Source organism: Linderina pennispora, assembly GCF_002104995.1.
Source record: "Linderina pennispora strain ATCC 12442 chromosome Unknown DL89scaffold_15, whole genome shotgun sequence".
In the NCBI taxonomy this organism is placed as follows: Eukaryota; Fungi; Kickxellomycota; class Kickxellomycetes; order Kickxellales; family Kickxellaceae; genus Linderina; species Linderina pennispora.
This window is the reverse complement of record NW_024468263.1, coordinates 89,742-106,015: the sequence shown is the minus strand read 5'-3', so window position 1 is coordinate 106,015 and position 16,274 is coordinate 89,742. Positions and strand designations below refer to the sequence as shown.

At 51.6% G+C, this 16,274-nt stretch overlaps 7 protein-coding genes across 7 annotated transcripts; 3 read left to right on the top strand and 4 right to left on the bottom strand.

Annotated features, from left to right (window-relative positions):
* Positions 1-429: 429 nt before the first annotated feature.
* Positions 430-2,247, top strand: DL89DRAFT_260114 (uncharacterized protein; the record flags this gene model as incomplete). The annotated part of the gene is made up of 1 exon (XM_040885754.1): positions 430-2,247. One exon carries the CDS (start codon positions 430-432, stop codon positions 2,245-2,247), a length of 1,818 nt encoding a protein of 605 aa, XP_040740452.1.
* Positions 2,248-4,366: 2,119 nt separating this feature from the next.
* DL89DRAFT_270008 (chitosanase) lies at positions 4,367-5,193 on the top strand (the record flags this gene model as incomplete). The annotated part of the gene is made up of 1 exon (XM_040888527.1): positions 4,367-5,193. A coding segment is annotated over one exon (827 nt), but the record flags the coding sequence as incomplete, so codon positions are not given.
* A 299-nt stretch (positions 5,194-5,492) lies between these two features.
* DL89DRAFT_270007 (cytoplasmic protein) lies at positions 5,493-6,445 on the top strand. Its single transcript, XM_040888526.1, has one exon. It carries the CDS (start codon positions 5,574-5,576, stop codon positions 6,270-6,272), a length of 699 nt encoding a protein of 232 aa, XP_040740450.1. The 5' UTR covers positions 5,493-5,573; the 3' UTR covers positions 6,273-6,445.
* DL89DRAFT_295345 (uncharacterized protein) lies at positions 6,355-9,111 on the bottom strand (the record flags this gene model as incomplete). Its single annotated transcript, XM_040890631.1, has 1 exon — positions 6,355-9,111. One exon carries the CDS (start codon positions 9,109-9,111, stop codon positions 6,355-6,357), a length of 2,757 nt encoding a protein of 918 aa, XP_040740449.1.
* Positions 9,112-9,455: 344 nt separating this feature from the next.
* On the bottom strand, positions 9,456-12,420 carry DL89DRAFT_295344 (uncharacterized protein; the record flags this gene model as incomplete). The annotated part of the gene is made up of 6 exons (XM_040890630.1): positions 9,456-10,164; positions 10,392-10,525; positions 10,565-10,669; positions 10,731-10,851; positions 11,117-11,511; positions 11,629-12,420. 6 exons carry the CDS (start codon positions 12,418-12,420, stop codon positions 9,456-9,458), a joined length of 2,256 nt encoding a protein of 751 aa, XP_040740448.1.
* A 690-nt stretch (positions 12,421-13,110) lies between these two features.
* Positions 13,111-14,022, bottom strand: DL89DRAFT_260108 (uncharacterized protein; the record flags this gene model as incomplete). The annotated part of the gene is made up of 1 exon (XM_040885753.1): positions 13,111-14,022. The coding sequence occupies one exon, from the start codon at positions 14,020-14,022 to the stop codon at positions 13,111-13,113; it is 912 nt and encodes a 303-aa protein (XP_040740447.1).
* A 251-nt stretch (positions 14,023-14,273) lies between these two features.
* DL89DRAFT_260107 (uncharacterized protein) lies at positions 14,274-15,242 on the bottom strand (the record flags this gene model as incomplete). The annotated part of the gene is made up of 1 exon (XM_040885752.1): positions 14,274-15,242. The coding sequence occupies one exon, from the start codon at positions 15,240-15,242 to the stop codon at positions 14,274-14,276; it is 969 nt and encodes a 322-aa protein (XP_040740446.1).
* Between the last annotated feature and the right edge of the window lie 1,032 nt (positions 15,243-16,274).

Here is a 16,274-nt window from a genome sequence, read left to right as displayed (position 1 = left end):
CTGTAGGCGGCTCATGACAAGAATCTGTGCCGATGAGGAAAACCTAAAAATATATTTTGGAGCTGCCATGAACAATGGCAACACATCGCACGGCAATATATGCTGCAGCAAAATGTTTACAAATATGGAATGTAGGTGGTTTTTAGCAATATATTTGGCTCTGATAAAAAGATACGATGGCCATTGTTTGCCATGACTGTGCCCCAACAGGGGGTACGCAGCTCACCATGTGGATTTGAAACAAGAGGCTTTCTCACTCACCCTCACACTCACGCTCTCAAAGATGGCCAGATACTGAACCATACGCAGCCAGGCCAGGAACTGGCAAAAGCAGCATGCTAGAGCTGCTGCCGAAGATGGCAACTTAGGAATGCACCTGTTCCTAATGCCACCAACGAGTGTGTTTATAAACCTGCTAGATTCAGCGAAATGCCTCGGCTCCTCCTCCCGACACCACTTTTCTTCTGCTCTAGTCGCCTTTCTTCCAATATCTCCTGTGTCTCACCTCAAGCATATTGGTTTATTCAAGCTCCCACTTTTTCGTTTCAACCCTCATTTCTTCATTTTCCTGCAATGGAGTCTATTGCACAACGCCCTCCTATTATCATTTTGGACCGTATTATTTATTACCTTAAGCCCGGAAAATCCATACGTGTTGGTCAGCATGGTCTGAAACCGGCATATGCGATCCTAATGCCAGTGTCTCATGTTTGCCAGTCATGGAGACAGACTTCCCTCGGCCATATATTCCGTTGTGTTTATGTAGGCACCAATACCCAGCCGTCACTTAACTGGGCTCATAAACTTGGTGCTTGTGACCTGATTAAAGGAATCACGATTAAACTTCAAACGAACAACATATTCCAGAATCCAGAAGCAGCCCTGTTAAGGCAGCATGTACCAAGCGACCTCACGCTGCCAAGCATTAGAAGTCTCACTTTCATCTTTAACGGAACGTCTAACAGGGTAAACCCCCAACTGGCCAAACTACATTCACACCAATTCGGTGATGAGCTATTCCGCATATTTCCATCCATTACGCACATTGTAGTGAAGTACAGCTGGGATCTCTCACGTTATATTCTTCCTTCTTATATAGTTGATCTCTTAAAATGTCTGCTCGCTGGAAGAGCTGCCATTACTGCTGGCGGGAATTGTCTGTCCTATGTACTTCCATTCCCTGTAGATACCACTCCCTTGCAGAGCTTCGTCACCTCTGCTTGTGGTAAAATGGAAAATACTTTTGCACTTATCCGTCAAAACTCGCAGTCTCTACAACAACTACGCCTAAGGCTGAGTGAGGCTGTTCTGATCAGGCGCATCGTGGCTGACAGCGACGGTTCAGTGGTTGTGTACCCCAAACTCCATGATCTTCGTTTATGTACTATGGACAATTCCAGGAATGTGGCAGCACGCTCTTCATCTGCGGGCGTGCCATTCCCGGCACTTAAAACTTTGGTTATCCATGGGCGGAATTCATTTTTGGACGACTCCATTCTCCGTGGATCAGAAGATTCGCTTACGTTCCTGGATATGCATGTATGGAACAGTACTATCGAGACACTCATCCGGGCCAATTTACTGGACAAGGGACAGTTTAGGGCATTGGAGTTTTTGAGACTAAGGACTCCAGATTCTAGCCCCAGCACAATTACTGAAGATCATATTCCGGTCATACTCTGTGCTTTTCACCGGACACCAGTGATCGAGGTCAGCAATGGTTTTTATTTTGACTACGCCGTTCTTCAGCCACATATCGATAGCTTCGCCCCAACCCTCCGTTCTCTGAAGATCCCTGGAGTGAAATGTACTTCTGAGCAAGTTCTTCACTTGATTGGCTCACTGCCATTCCTTCGCGAGCTTTCAGTGACTTGTCGCAGAAATGCTGCTTTGGGGGACACAGCAGATCTACCAGACATGGTCAAATCTCTGGTGCAGGTGGGCTTGACAAAAAACGACGCCGTCAATCTCATTGGCCACATTTGCCGGGCTATGACCAGTGCTAGCAGTGCAGCTCTACCTGGTTCTCCCATCTCTAAGACTCTGCAAAGTATTACCATCTTTCCCAGCGAGTGTGAAGGATATGTACAGTCTGCACGGCTGATAATCAGTCTAGCGTTACGGTGCCCAACAGTCCGTACTTTTCGCTCATTTTCCTGTATTGATATTGTCATATCGCGCTCAGACCTCATGAGAGTCAAGCATTTCGTTGAGCTTGCTACTCGTTTGAGTACCGACAGCAACTAGGCTTTTGGAGTATTCCTTACTTTTCATCATCAGTATATTTCTTCCCAAAGACTCAATAACGAATCGACAGTCCATCATTTGTGTTCTTCAGGTGCTATGTCGCCAGCTGTGTATGTAGGCAAACCTCTGGGATACCAGCGCCTTTATTATGAACCGATCATTCTACCGATTATGCACTGAATCGTAAGAAAAATAGTCGAAATATGATGGCCTTCGAAACCAAATGCGGTTCTTGGATCGCGGTGAAATTTTAAACAAATTAAGCAACAATAAAATTAGAAACCTCCTAATACACATAGGTTCAAGTGTTGTATAATGGAGACTATTTTCCTGAAGTGGATATATACTATATGCGAATCTATGTAGAACTAACGTCTTTCCCATGGCATAGGAGTTATCTTTTGTGCTCTACTAAACCAGCTAGAACATTGATGCTAGCAAAGGACAGTGCTGCTCTGCGACGAATACGACAATTGCGAATCAGTAAGCATCTCACGCTCGTCCAGAAATCAGAAGCAGCATGCCGCTATGTATAAATGAGCATTTCGTATTTCACATAGGCCGTGTCTTTCTTTCCTTGACACTTTCAGCAGATCCCTATCTAGCTATAGACTTCATAGTCCATCAACGCAGAATACGTCCCATACAACCTCTGCGTGGATGGGGCTCTCGATCCTCCAGTCGAAATATGGCTGCGACCCATGGAAGCTAAATAGTCAATGTGGATGGGGTGTTACGCATGGCCAATACTGAAGTAGTTGGTGGGATGTTGGACATGGAACAAGCTGGGTCAGAAACGAACGACTGGACAGATGATACAGGTACAGATACAGAGCCCGCTTGACTGGCTCGCCTTCACGAACACGGCAATAGCTTTGATTGGATGGCTGCTGTTGAACAGGTTGGCCGTTTTCTAGTGCAATGTAAAACTCGCGTTCATACGATTAACCATATTACTGGTCCACATGAGGCTGAGGATCCACACATACATGTTGTCTGAAGTAAAACAACTGGAGCCAAGATCGTGTGTCGACTGGGCAGCCATTGCAAAGCTGGTGGGAGCTGCTGGGGCCTGAATTTTTGGAGTGCAATGCATGTGACAAGGGGAAGCAGCATCAGACATACAATCACCGAACGTCTACATGAGACCTTCCCAGCAGGATGCGCAGCTTCATCGAAAAGCACTTCCCAAATATGCTGCTGCTCAATTTTATTGCTGTATCGAATTACATGTGGATTGCCAAAGACGAAATTGCTGGAAGGACGTTTGCGCATAGAGTGACTGCAGCTAAAGCAGCAAGCGAGCTCGATATCCCAGACAGCTTTGCTCATAAGCTTATCACTAGGATAGCCCAAACCTCTTTTTCTCTCGAGAGAATGGGCTGAGGATGCACCTACAAAGCTGGTCGATTATGCCACTTTTACCACCAGTGAATGAGTGGATTGGCACCACCGCATCCCTTACTGCCACTAGGTGTTCGAGACAGTGTAGTAGCAAGTGGACGAGCCTAAAATGCCGGTACGCTTGATTCGCAGATTGTGAGTCCTAAAAACACATTGCCTGGATCTCTTGAACCAGATCCGCTTGGCGTTGCTACGGCAGGAGCCTATAGCTGGTGTCGGCTGCAGCACATGCCCGCTAACTGAATCCAGAACAGATCCACTTGCCTGTTCAGGATACCGCGGAACAACACCAGGCGTATCCTTCGTCTTTAGGACCGCCAAGGTATGCCAAGCGCCGGTCCGGGAGGTCTCCTGGCGGACACGCTCCTATTTTTAGCTGGCCAGACAGAAGGATCGCCGCTGCCTGGAAAATAAGGCAGGTGCAAAACCTGGCTGTGTGGCAAATCCGTGCAGCCAAGGTCTGCTCAGCAGGATATCCCAGCCGTTTCCAGAAACCGAGTTTCTTGGTAGTTGGTGCCAGAAAGCCCGTCCTGGTCTTTGAGTCGGTTCTTGGCTACCGGCGGTGCACTCAAGCCGTGTTTCGAAAACGCAGTCTGAATCGCTAGATATAAAAGGCAGGTTGCTGGCTGCAACTACCACTACATCATCACAACACCAGCACAACACCAGCAACCACCTCACACACCCATTCCACTCCAGCAACAGCACTAATAAGCCATGAAGTTCACTGCCACCGCTCTTGGCCTCCTTGCCACCATCGCCACGACCAACGCCGCCATGTCTGCCTGCTCCAAGAAGATCGCTCTGGGTCTGACCAACATCTACGAGAACGGCGACACCGCCTTCCACTACGACTACTGCGAGAACCTCAAGGACGGGCGCGGCTACACAGCCGGCATTGCTGGGTTCTGCACCGGCACCTCGGACGCCTGGGTCGTCCTGCAGGAGTACCACAAGATGACCGGCGGCAAGGACGCATTCAGCAAGTACGACGCGGTCATGAAGAAGCTGGACCAGTCGAACAGCGGCTCGGTCAGCGGGCTGGACGGCTACTGCTCGGTGTGGGGCAAGCTGGGCAAGTCGGACGCAAAGTTCCGCGCGGCGCAGGACAAGGTGCGCGACGAGATGTACTTTGACCCGTCGCAGAAGCTGGCGGATAAGCTGGGTGCGCAGCTCGACGTGACCCGCGCCCAGCTGTACGACACAACAATCCAGCACGGCGATGGCTCGGATCCCGATTCGGTCGGTGCACTGATCAAGAAGACCAGCGCGTCGTTCAAGGCCGATGCCAAGGGCTCGTCGGGCAGCACGCTCAAGATCAACGGCCACAATGTCGATGAAATCGTCTGGCTGACAAAGTTCCTGCAGGTGCGCATGGATGACCTGAAGAACCCGCACAACAAGGAGACGCAGGAGGAGTGGGCAGACAGCATCACCCGCGTCAAGTCGTACCAGTACGTGGTTGCCCAGAAGCAGTACAAGTGGGGCAGCTCGATCAAGGCTCTGGACAACGACGGCAAGACCACCACTGTCAAGTGCTAAAGAAATAATAACTATATCATCCACATCTGATACATACATTTCCATCAATCGCCTCTCTAACAGACCCAATGCTACTGGTATGCCTGCTTGTAGAACGATCTGTGTTACTGGCCGATACACTCATCGTCCACTCATGTCAAACACTGTGTACACATGCCTGATGTGATGATGTAGTGGTAGTGATGGCTGCATTTATTCGCTCTACGGCAACTAGCCCGGGTTTGGTGCTGTTTCACTGCCCTGCCATTGCAGGGCGCACTGTTCATACAAGAGTTTTTCTTGTCCCCAAAAATTATCGGCTCGCCGATTTTTGCCCTCTTTACCTTTGCTCTTTTCAATTCACGCTCTGAATTCGTTCTTTTTTTTTTTTTTAAAAAAAAATGGTCTTGTACTTTACGTCCAATGTCGTCGACCCGCCCGCCATGGTATACATGGGCAAGGATAAGTTTGAGAACGAGGACCTGATAAAGTACGGATGGCCTGAGGATGTCTGGTTCCACGTCGACAAGCTCTCCTCTGCCCACGTATATCTGCGTCTTAGCCATGGCCAATCCTGGGAAACGATCCCGCAGGAGCTGCTCGACGACATGGCGCAGCTCGTAAAGGCGAACAGTATCGAGGGCAACAAAAAGAACGACATTACAGTTATCTACACGCCCTGGGCAAACCTGCTGAAGCGCGGTGATATGGCGACCGGCCAGGTGAGCTTCCACAACCCGCGGCAGGTGAAGCGTGTGCACGTAAAGCAGCGCGAGAACGCGATTGTGAACCGGTTAAACAAGACCAAGCGCGAGGAGCACCCAGATCTGCGTCAGCAAAGGGCTGACAGGGACAAGGATGAGAAGCGCGAGCTGAAGAGGGTGTATGAGAAGAAGCGTGCAGAGGAGCTCAAGATTATTAAAGAGCGCAAGAGTGAAAAGGAAGCGCGCAGCTATGACGCGGTGTTCAAGAAGGCTGAGATGAGTGGCAAGAAGAAGAAGAGCGCTGTCGCCGAGGATCTGTTTGGCGATGATGGAGACGACGACAGTGACGACGCCGTTCCAACCCGGCATGCCGACGATTTTGCGGACTTTTTCTAGATACACTTGTTTACTCAGCCAGGAGCCACTGTGCTTGCTAAACTAAAAACAAAAAAGCTCTTTATTTCATAGTTGCGTATGCTTATCGAATATCGTACAACCGGACCGTGGAGTTTGTCAGGGTTGCCAGAGTGGTCTTTTGGTTACCCGTATCCGACAGCCCCCACTGGCACCCTTTGATGTCGACCACGTACTCGGTGGCCGGAACATCGCTCAGCGAAACGAGCTCTTTGGCCTGCGCAGCACTACCGTCCCACACTTTGACCTGGCGCGACCTCTCGATGCCAGCACACATCAGAGACTGCCAGCGGTTGTACGGTGGCTCTGCGTAGTAGGAAAAGATTGTCGACCGTGTCATTTTGCTCTGCCACGACTCGACGTTGATCTGATGGCGCCGATTCCATGACACCTGGTTGTCTTTGCCGAATTCGACATCAAACATCTCGTGTATTGTCTCTTGCCGCCGTGACGACCCGCCAGGCGATCTAAACGATGCAGCGGCCAAACTCTGTCGCGGATCAAACGACACCGAGTAGCATGGGTTGTTGTGTGCTTCGCTATCAGTCAGGCGTATCCACTCGTTTGAGGTCTTTGCAGTGCTGGAATCAGCGAGGCCAAGCTTGAATTCAGGGGTAGGCAGCGAGTACACGTGCAGCGAATTCGCCACCAGCAACCGACTGCACCGGGACGACGGTACGACGGCAATGCTGTGGATCGGCGAGCATCCAGTGATGATTTTACCATTCGAATTCACCGCTGGCCTCAGCAGGCGGGCCCCACTGGCTGGGCCATCCCAGACATGAACCGCCAAACTGGGCTTGCGTATGTCAAACATCTGGACAAGGCCCTTGGCAGTTCCAACATAACACACATTTGGATCGATCGGATCCCACGCACACGACCACCCGCGCTCGCCCAGCTTAAACCGATTGGCCACCATGGGCGGCGATCTGCTTCCACCGACTCCCGACCCTAAGCTTGTCAGGGCAGCCGTGTGGTCCATGCTTGCCGTCAGCAGATACCGCACACCTGACATATGTGGACTGACTTCTGCGCCGCGGATTTCTTCGCTGTGCAGTGGCTGCATGAAGAAGGGCGGTGCTGCCGGGTCATGCACATTGACCTGTGCCATTGTGTGCTTGCGTGTCTTGGCATTGGAATGGCTCACATAGAGTACTGGCTCATGTGGGTGAAACGCCAGCAGACGTGCCGAGTCTCCGGATCTCTTTGCGATTGGCACTGTTGCAGCTAGCCGCATCCGTGGCAAATAAAAGCTCTGCATCTGTGGGCGTGAGTGTGGATGTAGGAGCAGTGTAGGAGCACCCTTTGTGTCGTTGTCGGTGGCTCCTGGTGAACTGGGAATGGCGGCACCGAAATCAATGTCGATATCGCCGATATTAAAGTCCAGCTGGCTATCATCAACCCGCGCCGGAATGTTGCCGAGACTGGCCGCACGCACCGCTAGCTTTTCTCCATTAGCCAGCGTGCTCTCCTCCATGCTGACTGCCTGTGGCAAACTCGGCTTTGGTTCGCTGGCTGGCCTACAGGTGAGAGTCTCTGCCAGGTGCTTCTCGAGGTTCTCCTTCTCCATCAGGATCCATTGCTTCTGCTGTACGGCCTCATCGAGTTGGTTGCGCAGCTTCTGGACCTCATTGAACATACGGTGGTACTCGAATTGGTAGTGGGAGGCGTCACCCTCGAGCTTAGCACACTTGTCTTGCAGCTGCTTAATCTCTGCACGCGCATTCTCCAGCTTTTCGCCATCGACCGCTGTAATAGCCGTGGCCACTAGCTTACGGATATCCTTGACTGCTGTTTTTTGCTTGCAAACAGGGCATCCTGCTTTGTCCTTGTTGTAGCCACTCTGGCGTCCTCGGCCGCTAGGACCGCGCACGATCCATCGTTTAATGCAGCTGTAACCAAACAGATGTCCGCACTTCAGCGACACCAGCTGATGGTTGCCGCGATGCGTCCAGCGCTCGTAGCAGATTATACATGTGTTGCTCTCCTCAGCTTCAATATCGTCAGCAGCTGCAGCAGCGTCGTCTAGTTTGGGCGTGGCAGTGCCGCTGTCAGTGCACATATCACCGATTGAGCTCGCTGCCGACATGGACGCACGGTGTAGCGCTGGCCGTGCATATGCTCTCTCAGCCAACGAATGTGGCGGAATTGGTGGCCTGGCAAAGTCGTCGTCATCTTCATTGCTGTGGTCTGGATGTTCCTCCTGTCCATGTGCTGCTGGTTCGCCAGCATCACCCGAGGGATCGTGGACCAATACCACTGGGCTGCTTTCGACCTGCACCGCTTCTGTGCCCACTTGGTCCTCATTCAAACGAACCCTAGGCAACTGGAAATCATCAGTCGTTTGCGCATTGCCAGGCGCATCAGTCACCTGGCGCGGAAAGAACCTCGATTGCTGACTGCCGGTGAAGGCTGGGCTCACTCCTTCTGGACGCACACATATCCGCTTGGGCTGCCAGGCAACATCAGTCGGCTGTGTATCTTCCCTACCTTCCGAGCTGCCTGAGCGCTGGCGGCCGAGCACTGGAGGCTGCTGCTGCTGAGCTTGGCTTTCCAGTTCGCTAGCGCGTAGTGTGCTGGTGCCAGCCTGGTTTGTGGGCTGCTCTGCTGATTCGGTGACAATGCCCTCCGCTCCTGTGCCTGCTGCAGAGTCGCTGCGCGCTAGCTGGTTCAGCGGCTCCTGCTCTGGTTGCTCTGCAGACTGCGCCTGCTGCTGCGGGCCAAGTTCTGGTGTCAGCCGCAGAACCTGAGAAAGGGTCGGCGGGCTAGACGATAGCTCTGTAGCAAGCTGCGCATTTCGCGTTCGTGTTTGCGACATTACGTAAAGCAGCGCATTCGAGGTGAGCGAGAGTAAGAAAAAGACAGCAAAGACGCAACAAAGCAGAGCAGAGTGACGAGAAAATTCTGCACCAATGCAGGGAGGCCTAAATGGGGCCACCGCGATGAAGACAGCCTCCGCCGCCCTTGGCGCTTAGCACGGTGCTGATCAGCACCAGCAAAAAGCTGGGCTGCACGCGCACTTTTTGTCGGCGTCCTTGCCAGGGATCCTGGGCAATACGCGGCAATTGTCAGCTGCTGGGCGCAGTACGAGCTTGTTATTTGCAAGAAACGGCTGCAAGGATTCCTAAACCTCAACCACGCTGGGTGTCCAAAGACTCCAGGTTACACCTTGTACCCGATGTCCTTTGCATAGTCCCTGGCATAGGATTTGAATCGACTGTACACCTTTCCGACACAGGCCTTGAGCACAGGAGCTAGAGACGCACGGTATCGCGAAGGATACTGCTTCTGCTGTTTACTGGTGAGAAGCGGGTGCTGTGGATCCAGGGGGTCAAATTTATCGAGTATTTCGAACCCAGACTGCTGAATCTTTGCGCAGAAATCTTTTACATAGTCGCTAACGACTATAAACTCGCGTGTCTGGAAGGGGAGGGTGTGCGAGAAGATGACCTTTTCGGCATCAACGCCGAGGGAAGCAAGCTTCTTCTTCATTGTCATGTTCTGTGCTTTCTCCAGCCCTTTAGTATACACACGCCGAACGCCATGCTTGTAGTCGCTGCGACATGGTCGGGACAGGTCCAGCTTTGCTGGTGGCAGTACTGGCATCTCCTGCTTGTGAGATTCAGGAGGCAGCGGATACGTGAAAGGCTGGGCAATTAATAACGATGGTTGCCGCTGCTGTGCAGCAAGCAGATCATTGAGCTGCTCCTGCAAGTGCAGCGCCAGCGTCACAAGCTCGTTGTTCCAGTCGCTCAACTTCGCTGCTGACTCGCCCATGTCCTGGCCAGGGAACAGCGTTGGCTCCAGCTTTGACGGCTGCCCCAGCTGTACAGACACATGTGCTGGCGCGTTATCTTGCGTGTTGTGCTTCCTCGCCCCGTTGCTGAGTGTGGAAGGTAGCATTTCAGAATGTGAGCTATGCAAAGAATTTTTTTTACAAGTGGAGCCAAGAAAGCCAAAAAAACAGTGGGGCTGGCCCGGCTGTGGCGTAATTAGCCAAGCTGAAAGCCCTGGATTCAGCAGAGCCTGATATCAAATTCGCTGGCATAGTTCTGAAGGAGTGCCTGGAACCGCCTTTCCTGGCAATCTCTATATGACTGGCGTAGGCTCTGCTCGTCGACTGACAGCGACAGATGCGTGGGACGCAGAGGCATGAAGGACCGAATAGTCCCGATTTTTTTCTCATGAAGCCTGTCCACAAATTGTCTCACGTAGTCCTTGTCGACGAAGAACTCGCAAATGTCAGAGCAGACCCTGTGCCAAAAGACGACCTTGTAGCGCTGATCTGGTCTGAACAGGCCACGGGTGTACACGCGTCGGATCCGGCGCTTAAAGTCACTAGTGCAACTAGCACTGGCCCTTGGCGCTCTGCCGGGCTCTGACGTGGAGTAGCTATGCGCAATGTTCCGAGATAGGGGTTTTGATGATGCTGGCGACTCGCTCCTCCGTGCTCTCGATGAACGGCCCCCATGTGGCCCTGGCGACCGGCTCATCGGTCATGTTGAAGATGGGCTCTTCGCTCGCCTTTGTGGCAGCCTGGGAGGCTCCCTCGTCGCCTCTGACGCAAGCTGGTCAGCAGAAAACCTCGCCACTCTCTGCTGGAGCTGCAACACGGTACTTGCAAGCTGATCGTTCCAGGTGCCCAGCCTTCTCATTGTGTCGGCGTTTCCTGAGACTATTGCAGGGGTACTGTTGGTGGTCTCCGAGCCCCCCTCATTCTGGTTTCGGGAATGTGCTGCCATGGAAGCTGTATTGGCGAAAAGGAGCGGAGAAGAGAATAGTGTGCTGGCAGCTGCATTCCTCACGGCTGTATATCATCAAACGGGAGCTCCAAGCCAATGTCCCGCGCATAGGCGTGGATATAGCGTCGGAAGTCGCGGTGGCTGCTTTTAGAGTAGCTGCTCAGGAGGCGCTTCGCATAGCGGCTCCTCATCCACTGGTTCACCTTCCGCCACTCGCCATCGGAGTCGCGGAACATCAGTGGGTCGAATCCATCGAGTATGATTTTGCCGCGTTTGCGCAGTCGCCGCACGAGCCGCGGCGCATCATGGTTGGTGGTGATAAGCTCGCACACATCTGAGGTGCAAAAGTAGAAGTGGTAGACATCGAGGTCGTCGATGTCATAGTGGCTGAGAAATTCGCGTGACTGCTCGGGTTTGTATTCCACCAGGCCCTTGACATACACGCGCCAGACGTAGTGCTTTTGCTCTGTCTTCGACTGCCAAGGCATCGTGTGTCTGCATTCGTGGCCGTTTTTCTGTGCAGAATGGACTGAGGATGTACGCGAACCATGTGTCAAAGCTGCGCTGCTGGCTGACTTTATGGTTATTCCGACAGGCTTGGTTTCAGGCTTTGACGCTATTTTATGCTGAGGTGACTCCGCAGGCTTGGGTGTAGGTGTACTTGTCGGTGACATTTTGACTGCTGGCGTTGACGCCATCACCAGCACAGGTTTCGACACAGGCGTTAGGGCTGGTGCCGCCGGGAAGCCCAGTGGTGCCGGATTCGCAGAAACGCTCGATGCCATGATGGGTGCCTGCAGGGCTAAAATCCGCTTCTGCAGCTGCTCCCGTTCCATGCTGGCAAGCTTGTCTTGCGACAACATTAAGACCGATACTAGCTCGCGGTTATACTCACTCATCCGCACCAGTCCGTCCATGTCTTCTATAGGCATTGTTGGTAGAATGGGCACACTTATTGGCTCAATTACAACCTGCTGCGTCCGAAAGCACTGGCTCGAACCAGCACCCAGCTTCGCTCGCTTTGCGCTGGGCTCGCCATATTGCGAGGATTCTGTCACTTCTTTGAATACTGGTCGATAAACCGTCAATACAGATGGAGTGGCTGGGGGTCCTGTTGCAGGCGTTGCCATGACAGCTGGGGGTGTGGCTAACTGTGCTGGCTCTGAATAGGGTTGCTGCCTAAGCTGCTGCCCATGCTGCTGCTGCTGCTGGTATGTCTCGTACGGGAATTGCTGCTCCTGCTCCTGCCCCTGCTGCTGGTGCTGGTGCTGCTGCTGGTGCTGCTGCTGCTGCTGCTGCTGCTGTACAGGAGATAGAGCCGGTGAAGTTGACAAGTACATCGGACTCGTCGTCAGGTTCGCTGTGGACGCATTGAACGGAAGCATAATTATAGGAAATGAAAAGTGCAATTTTGTGGAGGTGAAAAGGTGTCAAAAAAGTCGCTACAAAATCTGCACGATAGTACCCCAGATAAATTTGAGCGCGGTACATTTCAGTGCTGCCGATCACGCTGCACCGGCCACTATCAGCACACGATGCTCGTGCATGCTGTCGTGCACCTATTTTCTGCACTTGTCGGTCGACGTATACCTGGATGTGCACGTATTCCTTATGCATTGCACCTGAAATGATGCAACGCCGAACTGCTGAGCTTTTGCAAGTGGAGTGTGAGCAAGGTTCAAGAGATCAAAGATATTCAGAACTAGCACTTTAGGACTCCACACCAGCCCACTGATAAACATTTGCATATAGCCGATGTTGACTACAAACTCGTTGGCAGTAAACGCAGTATGAGTCTCTCGGCAGCTGGATGACTCGGAAGTCTCATATATGGAGCTACTATCCTCTTTAGCCTGCTCAATGACAGCCCCTCAGTATTCCTCGGTGTCTGCTCTCCCTTCCACAATACCACACTGCCATGGCATTTCGGTGTATATGCGACATCACTAGCCCATGAAACGTGGAAAACACCATGCAGCTACCCACCTTGCGAAGATAAAATGGCAGTATGAAGGCCTCTTATTTATAGAATCAATTGTAAGATACAGATATGGTAGTCGGTTCTACACTGCTGCTCAAATACCAATCTCCTTTAAATAGTCCAGTGCGTACTCGATGAAGCCCCGTCTTGCTGTGATGGCTGTGTCGTATCTCCCTTTCACACAGTTGCGGTACAGTATTGGAAACGATTGCCGCTGCTCATACGATAGCCCCCGGTGGTCTGGATTCAGCGGATCGAAAAACCGGAGTACTGCTACGCCCTCGATCCTGTCTAGCGCTCTACATAGTGTCGGCACATACTTGACCCTGACAATAAACTCATTGACCGTATAGGCGATATGGTGCGAGTACATGACACAGGTAGAATCAATCCCGTGGTCTGCCAAGTACTGGCGCATGGAGGTGTCTCTGGGTCGCATCAGACCCATCGTGTATATACGGCGGACTCGATGCTTATAGTCACTCTCGCATGTCGTCGAGCGCAGCCCTGATTTTGTTACTACCACTCTTGTTTTTGCCAGTGGACTAGCTGTTTCTGTCACTCGGCTGCCGAGTCGTTGTGAGATCGGAATATGCCGCGATGAATCGTCTGAAGGGGATGCTGCAGGAGAAGTAGTAGTCGAGCTATCTGGATCGCTTTGCGCCAAAGTACCGATAGTCTCGCTGGCCAACCCTGGTGGTGCCACATACAGCTGCGATACTCGTGTGGAAATGGGCTGGCTCTCGGTTGGCTCAGGGGCTGCAGACATATCGTCGATTCTATTCTGGAAGCTGCATACTAGACTCATCAGCTGCTCGTTCCACTGAGAGATATAGCCCATGCTCATACTTGTATCGGCATTAAGCATATGCGTTATAGCGCCCGAAACTTCTTGCAGTGAGACAGAATACTGCGTGGGTTGCTCCGTCCTCTGTCGTTTTGCATTCCTGCTCTGGCTAGCATCGCATGGGGCTGAAAGATCTGTATGCTGAGTGCCAAGGACCATGGTAAATGCGAGAAAAATAAAAGGATAGTCATATGCGCTGTTTTGACGAGGGGGTATAGAGAATGGATATCTTCACACCGATTGCATAAGACTTATGGCCAACCGCCGCTCCATATGCGGCCCTCTAGATAGATTAGTTGGCGGGCTAGTGCCCACTCGACCTACAGCTTCGCTTGTGCTTCTACTTTGAGTGTATTTGCCAAAGCCCTCCAGCAAACACGCCGTGGGTGGCTGCAGCTTCAAACATGCACTCAGACGTCTATCCCGATTTCCCGTGTATAAGAACGTGCGTAGTCACCAAATCCAATTCTCGATGAATAGGTGGGAGAGAACGTTGCCCTTAGCCTCTTCTTGTATATTCCCGGAAAAGCCTGTTTTTGTTCATACGATAATTCCGAATGCATGGGTCTCAGTGGGTCAAAGAATTTGAGGACCTTTACGCCGTCAGCCCTGCCTAACTCTCTGCATAACGCCTGCACTGAGTCGACTTTAACTATGAGTTCATTGACCGTGTACGCAACATGGTGCGAGAACACGATACCAGCTGGATCGATACCAATTCCCGCCAAGTACTGACGGAGTGAGCAGTTCTTTGGTTTCATTAGACCCATCGTGTACACCCGACGAAGGCCGTGCTCTCTATCGCTTTTGCATGTAGTTGAGCGTCGCCCAGACTTTGTCGTAAACACGCCAGTAATACTCCTTGTCAGTGACGCATGGCCAGTCGCTAATTGCAATTCGGCCGTGTAACCAAGCCGTTGCGAGATCGGAATGCGCGGTGCTTTATCTGACAAGTACGATTCGTCTGAATCGGATTTATACCGCTGATCTGGCTCGTAGCCGCTTGAAAACTGCTTGGTGTCATGTGATTCAGCCAGTGCCAATGTGCTGGTGCAGCTGCTCGCTTGCTCTCTTGAAATATGCGGTTGCGAGATTATTGTAGCTGTGGGTTGCTGCTCAATCGGCCCAGGCGCTGCTGAGAGAGCACTGATACGCTCCTGGACGTTACAAATCAGGCTGGCCAGCTGTTCGTTCCATTGCGAAATATGGCCGATGTTTGCCGATGTGTCCAAGTTCAGGACCTGCATGACAGCCCCCGGTGTCTCTTGCAGCGAAACTGCATACCGCACCGGCTCATCTTCTCTGACACGCTTAGTGCTGCTACTCTGACCGCTGCCGTCTGAGACAGATAGAAACGAATGCTGGCTATCGAATGGCATTGATACAACAAAAGAACCAAAATGGTTGAGAATGAAAAATGAAAAAAGGATGGCTTGTCATAATCACACCCGAGCCTGTTTGACCGAATTTATGGCACATACGATTTTGTTGTGACGTGTTTGTATTTTGAGTAAAAGAATAAACCTGTGGAAACAATCTGTATCTCTGTCACATACGGCCTTTTATCTGTGCGTCCTGGGGGTGTGCTTTGTTCCCTCGTGGCTAGTCTCACGTGCCCATACACTACAGTTGTCCAAAAGTGTCCGTCTGCCCGCTAGAGCGCTCCTGAGTGGTTGAAGGGACATATGCTTCTCCAGGCTTCACCATGGGAATGCATGGGTCGCCCTGCAAGCACACAATACTTGCTGTCTCTACACAAGCACTCTCTCGCACACGCACATGAAGCAATTCTCTCGTACACGTTTGTTAGAAAAGCAAGCTGCAGATTCTGACGTCATGGTATATATACACCCTGCTCTGCACTGTCACGAGTGGGATAATATCAACAATATATGCCACATACATTAACAGTATTTTATTTGAATACAAATGAACCAAAGATGAGATTAATGTGAGAGGTGGCCATATCCCACCATATCCCACCAAATACCTCAAGCTCTTATCAGAGTTTGTCTTGTGACAACGTGCCGGCAGGCTGCATATCAAGGTCCTGGACATAGGCTCGTTGCCCCTCCGATTCAGCATGGTTTGCAGAAATTAACTCGGCTTTGCAACAGCCTAAGGGTTCCTCCTTCATTCCTTCGTCTAACATCATTAAATGCTGACATACGTTGTGGAAAGGTGTTTGCAAACATATCTAAACAGTTGCAGAGGGCTATCCCCTGGGTAGTTCGTACGCGAGACACAGCAAATTGTATCAAATATGTGTGCAGCTCTTCAATATCGCATAGCGGCATCGACTTGATGGCGCTCAGTTGAAGGCTCCTGTAGTATCTCGTATGCAATGTACCTAGCAAACAACCTCCTGCAGCAGTTCGTAATAAGGTGGCTTTCCGAGTACTTTTCCATGA

Bases quoted from the DNA above. Each gene is read 5' to 3' on its own strand.
- DL89DRAFT_270007 (XM_040888526.1), top strand. From the start codon at position 5,574: ATGGTCTTGTACTTTACGTCCAATGTCGTCGACCCGCCCGCCATGGTA.